General features: G+C 52.8%; 1 protein-coding gene across 1 annotated transcript; it reads right to left on the reverse strand.

Moving 5' to 3' along the window:
• Positions 1-5,985: 5,985 nt before the first annotated feature.
• On the reverse strand, positions 5,986-7,616 carry ARL4D (ARF like GTPase 4D). The gene is made up of 2 exons (XM_081577347.1): positions 7,532-7,616; positions 5,986-6,947 (listed from the first exon to the last, which is right to left on the reverse strand). Exon 2 carries the CDS (start codon positions 6,850-6,852, stop codon positions 6,250-6,252), a length of 603 nt encoding a protein of 200 aa, XP_081433473.1. The 5' UTR covers positions 6,853-6,947; positions 7,532-7,616; the 3' UTR covers positions 5,986-6,249.
• Between the last annotated feature and the right edge of the window lie 740 nt (positions 7,617-8,356).

The following is an 8,356-nucleotide window of genomic DNA, read 5'->3' on the forward strand; positions in this document are numbered from 1 at the left end:
CACGCCCACCTCCTACCGAGGACCAGAGAAAGAAAACCAGAAAAGATAATTATGTATTCAACCCCCTCCCTTAACAGATGGGTAAACTGAGGTCAGGGAACAAGAAATGACTTGGTCAAGGTCACAGAAGTCTTGTTTCGTGGGTTACTTTCTCAGATGCTGCCTGATCCAACTGGTGGCTCTGTTCCTCCCCCATTACACTGGGAGAGTTCCAGGGAATGAGCAAGCACTTCTGCCTTCTCTCTCCTGAGGGATAAGAGTCAGCATCTGGAATGGAAAGCAGGGCATGATCTTATAAAAACAAACACAATCAAAAGCACAAAACCTCACTTTCAGCAATCTTTAAAAGCCAGCTGTCAGCCCCACCCTACTCCACCGATCTTTTCACCAGATTTATTATGAGGGGGATGGGAGGTGCTAAAAAGATAAACCCTCCTTCCTCTCCCCCTTCACCATCACACCACTCTATCCAGGAGGGGCAGAGACGAGGATTAGCGCAGAGACCTGAATGAACTAAATAGAGATGGAGTCCCAAACAGCCCAGCGTAGCCGAGAGATCTGATACTTCACACCTTGGCTTCCGGTTCCGGTTCCGGGAGCCCATGAGTTTTAGCGGCTGGTGGGGGGCCCGATAGGGTAGTGGGGGAGGTCCCAGGCCCCAGCTGCCCTCCTTCAAGCTCAAATCTGTTCACATTCCCTTCAGAGCATGCGCTCCTATCTCAGCCTCACTCCCTCCCTGGGCCAAGTCCCAGGGATTTATTTCAGGAACTGTTTCGCCCACTCTGCCTGCCGCCTGTGAGGAGCTGAGTGCTGAGGGTGTCCTCACCATCTGCCCACCTCCATCATCAGCCAGGCATTCCTGGGTGGAGCTCAATCCTCAGGCCTGCAAATCCTCTACCTTCGCTGGTGATTGTATTTCTTACCTCCCATAAAGCAAGAGCACTGTAAAGTCTATTCGCTTCCACCCCTCCCACTCCCCAACCCCGCAGCCCCAATCCCCCACTCCCACCCCATCCCTCCACCCCTCCCACCTGCTCACACACACACACACACACCCTTCAGCTTAAAGAGGCCTTAAAATCTGAGGATGGAGGGCAAGGAGACTGGTTTAAATTCTCCCCGAACACACACACTCAAACACTCTCTAAAGGCACACACACATACTTGGTCACTACCCAGAAAAACTTGAAATAAGTGTACCCTTTGACACAGCAGTTCTACTTCTAGGAATCATCTTACAGGAAATCTCCAAGTATACAAAGAAATATATACAAGGAAGTTCATTGCTGGGGACACACTATGGAGTTAATTCATAAATGAAGGTCCATTCATTCTATGGAATCTCATGTAGTCATCAAAAAGAATGAGAAAAATCCGTATGTCCTGACATTGAATAATGCCTAAGATATAACCTGTACAACAATATGCCTGAGATAATCCCATATGTGTCACATATATATGTGAAAGATTACATATAAAAACCTATTCAAAATGTTTAGCTAGCTCTGAAGTTTAGAGGATGGGGCGTTCCATTTCCTACGTTGCTTTCATAACAAAGACCTCTAACTTTGGTAATCAAGTGAGGCAGGGAAGAGCAGTAAAAAAAACAACAAACACATTTTTTAAAGGAAGGAGGGAGGAACAAACACCCTCCTCTGTCTTAGTTTGGGGAAGAGGTTCCATGACACCCATCCGCAAACTCCCCAGCCAGGTCCTGCAGATGGCCTTGGAAATGATGGGTGGCTACATACAGACTGCCCACCCCTTATAGCCCTGTGCTGGCCTGGGCCTTCCTTACTGCCTTCGCTCCCTCCCCTTCCCCGGCCTCCATTCAGAAAATGTCCGCGTTAGAGAACAGGCTGTCCTGTTCTTGGTGCTCCTAGTTCTTTAGTGGAACTCAGTGCTTCCCAGGCCATGGTGGAGGTGTCCATCTCCAGAAAGACTTGGCATGATGCATGGTCAATGTGAAAGGAGGGTGGGGACTTCTGGCCAGATTTGAGGCCAGAGCTCTGCTGGGCTTTGAAGATAAAGTCCCCGCTCTTCAGGAAGGGGAGTGGGGGAGCGGAAAGCTGGCCCATAATCTAATCAAGGCAGGGAGGGAGGGAAAGAGCTCTGAGGTCTGGACTTGCTCCCTGTCTCCTATCTCCTGTTGTCTGCCGAGGGAATCCAAAGGGCCAGCCTGGGAGGAAGGATCTGGACACACCACTAAGTAGCTTTATCCTCTGGCAAGTCACTACCCGCTTAAGGAATTCTTTCCTCCCTTTTTGCTACTTTTTTCCTTTCCTTGTTTTGGTCTCACCAAGCAGCATGCAGGGTCTTTCTTAGTTCCCTGATGAGGGATCAAACCCATGCCCTCTGCAGTGGAAGCACAGAGTCCTAACCACTGGGCCACCAAAGAAGCCCCTCTTTTTGCTACTTTTTCTTTGCCTTGAGCACACGCAGCATGGGGGGACTGGAGGGGGAATGGGAAGGTGAGAGACCACTGCCATCTTTGCCCTCATGAGGGCTTTGGGGAAGCACAGGGCACCCAGGGAAAATGCCTTCCACCTGGATTTTACCATCCAAACTGTGCGAGAAGAGGTGGCTGGGGGAGGGGGTTGCAGCCCAGAAGGGAGCCCCAATGCTGGGTCCATTGGTTTCCTTCAATTTCACCTCACAGGCAGTCAGTCCCTGACCACCACTCCTGGCCCCTGAACATCCTCGGCCCTGAGGGAGCCTCTCCCTTAGTACCTATTCAGGGACTCACAGAAATTCTCCTGGACTTCCCTGGTGCTCCAGTGGTTGGGAATCCGCCTGCCAAGGCAGGGGACTCAGGTTCGATCCCTAGTCAGGGATGATTCCACATGCCTCGGGGCAACTAAACCCATGCACCACAATTACTGAAGCCTGCACATCCTAGAGCCCATGTTCCACAACAAGAGAAGCCACCGCAATGAGAAACCTGCATACTGCAACTAGAGAGCAGCCCCTGCTTGCTGCAACTAGAGAAAGCCAGAGCACAGCAAGAAAGACCCAGCATAGTCAAAAATAATAAATAAATAAATTTTTTTTTAAAGGAAGTTTAATAAAGAAGCTGAGACAAAGAAACTACAACCTACCCTCAATCCTGATCCCACTCCTATCCCAAGCCAGCTGGCCCAGAGTTCAACACACAGAATCCCTGAGGTGATCACCTCCCTCCCACCTCTCTGCCCCTTTGATGGACTAAGGCAGGAGGATTATTTCAAAGCTCTGGATCCCCACCCAGCCAGAATGTAGCTTTCTAATCAGAATACCCCAGTGCTGCCCTCTCCCTACAACCCCTTCAGAGCCACTAGCTTCTCCATCTCACTGTCATTTGCTGCCAGTATCTTCTTCCTCCACCCCCCAGGTGGTCAGGGCACAGGGCTGTGGGGAAGAGCTGGGACATTCACAGGTCTCCTGTGGACCATGACCCCTCCCTAGGACTGGAGCTTGGTGGGGCAGTGGTGGGAGGAGGGGAGCAGAAGACAATCTAGTAAGATGGGGAGGGAGGATGGTTGGCAGAGCCATGGAGCTGGCACCGCAGCGGCCTCTCTGCTAGGGATGGGGGAGCACCTCCGTGTTATGTTGCATGCATGCTAAGTCATGTCCGATTCTTTGCAACCCCATAGACTGTAGCCTGCCAGGTTCCTCTGTCCCTGGGATTCTCCAGGCAAGAATACTGGAGTGGGTTGCCATGCCCTCCTCCAGGAGATCTTCCCGACCCAGGGACAGAACACTTGTCTCTTATGTCTCCTGCATTGGCAGGCGGGTTCTTTAATATAGTCCCCCAAATCCAGAGACCTCAGTCCCCCCAGGCGACCAAAAATGGGGAGAACAGGTCCTTGGAGATTTTAAGACAGAAGAGAGAATTGGGGTAGAATGGGGAAGAAGGACCCCAGCAAAAGCTTAGGGTCCTTCCAGCCAGGGCCTCCCCAGCCTGCTCTGGGGCTGCAAGAGAGGACTCTGCCCCAAGGACTGGGACAGATGAATCACAGGTGTGTGTGGACGGGGGCCAGGTAGCACGTGTCCCCAGCAGAACCAGTCCAGCAGCTCTGCCCAGCAGGCCCTAGTGCTGACGCAGACTTGGGCACCCTTCCGGATGGATGCACACCCACCCCCATCCTGCCAGGCACCTTGAGGGCTGGAGGAGGGACGATACCCAAGTTTAGCAAATCTGAACTGGCCCTAACTCAGCAAAATTCCACTTCTGCCAACTGGCTATGAAGAAAGGAGTTCCTTAGAAAGTCTCCCCCAGGATGGGGTTGCCAGCACCTCCCCCTCTGTCCCCAGGTCCTTTCATCTGATTCTGGAGCCAGGACTCTGAACTGGCTCTTGGGAGCCCTTGTTTGCACAAAGGGTGGGAGCAGGACTAGGGGACTGGAAAGAATTGATGGTGTTTGGTTTTTACTTAGGACTCCCACACAGATTAGGAGGATCTAATTGTCCTCAGACACAGCTGGCCCTCCTGCTGGTGAGGAGGGGGTGGCCCTAAGAGTCTGGGCAGGCCCTCACGACATCAGCATTTTATTCTTTCCATCATTGCTAACATTGGTGGCCTATACCGATATCCAGCAGTCCTCACTCCCACCTGGCTCAAACAGCTACTAGACTTCCCCTCTCGTGAGAGTAGCTACCATTCCCAGAGCTGGACGACTCAGGGCTTAGTCATAGGTGCCAGGCTGGCTCAATCCAGCCCAGGCCTCCCCAGCACCAGTCACTGCCATTGCTGCCAGTGAGCTGCAGTCAGCAGGATTGAGCACATGGAGGTGGCTTCAGGCCAGGAGGAAATTACTTTCCATTCTCACCACATCCCCCAAGGTGTGTGCTGGGTTGGGGGAGGAAATCAGACTAACCACTTGAGTGCTGGGGGTGGGACAGAAGGCCCTTTGAGGACTTACCTATACAGAACTAAGAGGTGGCCCCAAGGGCAAGAACGTAGGAGCAGCTTGCACCTACAAAACTTGAAGTTAAATCTGCAAGGGGACTTCCTTGATGGTCCAGTGGTAAAGAACCCACCTGCCACTGCAGAAGACACAGGTTTGATAGCTGGTCTGGGAGGATTCCACATGCCTTGGGGCAACTAAGCCCATGCACCACAACTACTGAGCCCATTCACCCTAGAGCCAGTGTTCCACAAGAAGAGAAGCCACTGCAATGAGAAGCCTGTGCACTTCAATGAAGAGTAGCCCCCACTCACTGTAACTAGAGAAAGCCCCCACACACCAACAAAGACCTGGCACAGCCCAAAATAATTTGTTTTAATGCCTCCAAGGACCAGTTAGTATCAAGTAAGAGGAAGTAAGAGCCAGAGGATGAGGGAAGAAAGGGAGAAAGAAGGGACCCCAAAAAACCTGGCAGAGATCAAGCAATGTGATGTGTGTGTGTGTGTGTTGTGTATGACTCTTTTCAACCCCATGGACTGTAGCACACCAAGCTCTTCTGTCCATAGATCAGGCAATAACATGGAGTTACTTCAACTCTCTCTAATCCCCACCAGCTGCCCCATGAACACACAATCTAATTTTTTAGAAAAGGGCTTGCTTTGCAAATTCAGCTTCAAGATAAGTCCCTCCTCCCTACCCCCGACTGCCCATCTGGAAATCTTGGACTATCCCTGAGGCAAGGTAAGGAAAGGAAAATGCCAAACCAAGTTTAGAGCTACAGCATCATCAGTCTTTAATAACTTATAGGCAAATGCTAAAAAATAGTTAATAATTATACAGAGGACATACATGGCTTATAAAAACGGTCGTAAGTCTACAAAGGGGGGACAGAGGGATCCTTGGCACTTTCATACAAACACAAAAATATAGACAATTATGATTGGCACCCCTAGAAAAGCAACCTAGGGACACCCCTCAGTTGGGGGGGGGTGAGCCAAGAGCTAGTTCTCATTTATTCCAAATGCATCCTCCAAGCAACTTTCCTTCGCCCCTAAACACATCTAATCAAAAAGCCAGAGAAGAAAAACAGGAGACAGGGTCGAGGTAGAGTCAGTTTACATTTGAGCCTCCACAGTCCTGCAGCCTCCACTTCCCCAGAAGTGAGGATGAGGGAGAGATGTAAGAACACATGCCGTCTCCGTCGCCTGCCCCCGTGCTGCACCCAAACAGGACCCCTGCTGTGCTTCTTGGTCCTCCATTGAGGTGGACAGGTCCTGCACCCTGGGGCTGAGTGAGGGGCCACAGGCTCCGCCTGGCTGTCCAAGTGTGCAGACCCCTACTGGTGAGGAGGGGCAGCCTCCGGTCATCGTCGCTTCTTGCCTGCCCGGGCAGCCTTCTTTCTCTTGAGGATCATCTCATACAGGCGCTCCAGGCCTGGCTGCAGGCCCAGCCCGTCTACAGCACTGCAGCCCTGCACGTGGGTGAGTGTGGCAGTAGCCAGCTCCCGGACCGCCAGCCTCTTCTCCACCTCGGCAGCGCTCAGTGCCCCGGGCTGATCCTGCTTGTTGGCCAGGACCAGCACAGGCACACCCTGGTTGTCGGAGGCCCGGCTGATTCGGTGGAGCTCCACCTTGGCCTCCTCCAGCCGCTCAGCCTCAGCAGCATCCACCACAAACACCAGGCCGTCTGTCCGGCGTGTGTAGGAGCGCCACAGCGGTCGAAGCTTCTCCTGCCCCCCGACGTCCCACACTTGAAAGGTGATGCCACGGGACCCCCCCAGGGGCACCCGGATCTTCTCTGTGTTGAAGCCTTTGGTGGGGACACTCTGGACAAACTCTTTGAACTTGAGGCGGTAAAGAAGGGAGGTCTTTCCAGCTGAGTCCAGCCCAATGACCACAACATGCAGGGCCTGGAAGTGGGGCAAGAAGGAGGTGGTGGGTGCCATCTCAGTCAAATGGTTCCCCATGTTGAACTCTAGCTAGGATGCAGGTCTTGGGGCTCACAGAAGAGGCAGGGAGGAGACCTTGAAATTGCAGGCTTTGGGGATCACAGCTGGGTTATCTGAACAGGGAAAGGTCATGGAAGAAAAGAGGAGGATGGATGTTTAATAACAAACATGAAATTTACAACTTCTTGATCACGTCCTAAATCAGCAGCCCACTTTTTAAAATTCCTTTTTAAAATTTTGTTTTTTCTTTTTTTTTAAGCAGCTGCAGGTATAACAGAGGCTCTCCCCCGTCCCCTGGGGGCCATGACTGGGGTGATGAGACCGAGAGAAACCCCTAGGACACTGGAACACTGAGGTTGGAGAGAGAGGCCTGGATAGGGGGACAGTCAGCTTCCGCGCTTGTGGTGTGGCAACAGGCACCCGACCCCAGCTCCCCAGGAGAGAATCCTCGGGGGAACTTGCATCTGGTGGGCAGTGACCCGAAATTAAGAATCAGGGTGCGGGCGCTGAAATCGGAGAGAAAGGCCCACTCCCACTCGCCCTCCACAACCCCACGGTTGACACGCCCCTCCTTACACTGAGACCCCCTCCCCACTGCCCCGCGACACTCCGCTACCCGTCTTCCTCCAGTCGCCGACTCCAGCTCCCCCGGCCCGGTACCCAGACCGCCTCGGCTTGGCCTGAGCAGTGCCTTTACCTCCCGTCAGCCGCGCTCTCCCTGCTCCCCTCCGGGCCAGCCCCGCTAGTCTCCTCCACGCCGGTCTCCTGCGCGCGGGCACTGCGGAGCTGACAGGGGCACTCGGCCTTAAAACCCGCGTGTGACGTCACGTGGCATGGGCCAATCAGCGGCCCTGCGGCAGCGAGGCGGGGCGGGGCGTGGAGATCCGCGGATTGCAACCCGGTCCCCACTGTGATGCAACTCCGATCAATTGGTGACCGTTTTATTTGATCTTTTCTACCATTGCCTGTATTTGGAATTAAACTCGGGATTAACCCGGGATGGAAGGTGGAAGGGGCGTGGCAGCGTTTGGCTAGGGAAGAGAGGTGAAGAGCATAATACTCTCAATACCACCACATGCCCCTCACACAGGCAGAGATATTCACCCCACGTGTGCGCTTCCTCTGCCAGGGACTACTAGAGAGATGTTGACAAGTCTTCCTCCTTTATCTTTCCTAATTCAATGTTCTAACCTGTGTGAACCTGGAACCCCATAAAATAGCCTAGACCTATTACCCCTATTGATCCTCATAACAGCCCAGGAGGTAGGAACTGGTGTGGTCTCGCTACACAGGTGAAGAAAGCTCTGAAGGGTTCAATGACTTGTCTAATGTCCTGCGTGCATGCTCAGTCAAGTCCAACTCTTTGCCACCACATGGACTGTGGTCCGCCAGGCTCCTCTGTCTATGTAATTTTCCAGACAAGAAAACTGGAGTGGGTTGCCATTTCCTTCTCCAGGGGATCTTCTCAACCCAGGGATGGAACCGTTGTCTGTTGAGTCTTCTGCATTGGCAAGCAGATTCT

The sequence above is a fragment of the Giraffa tippelskirchi genome, chromosome 3 (genome assembly GCF_054371585.1).
Source record: "Giraffa tippelskirchi isolate mGirTip1 chromosome 3, T2T-mGirTip1v1.2.pri, whole genome shotgun sequence".
Lineage (NCBI taxonomy): Eukaryota > Metazoa > Chordata > Mammalia > Artiodactyla > Giraffidae > Giraffa > Giraffa tippelskirchi.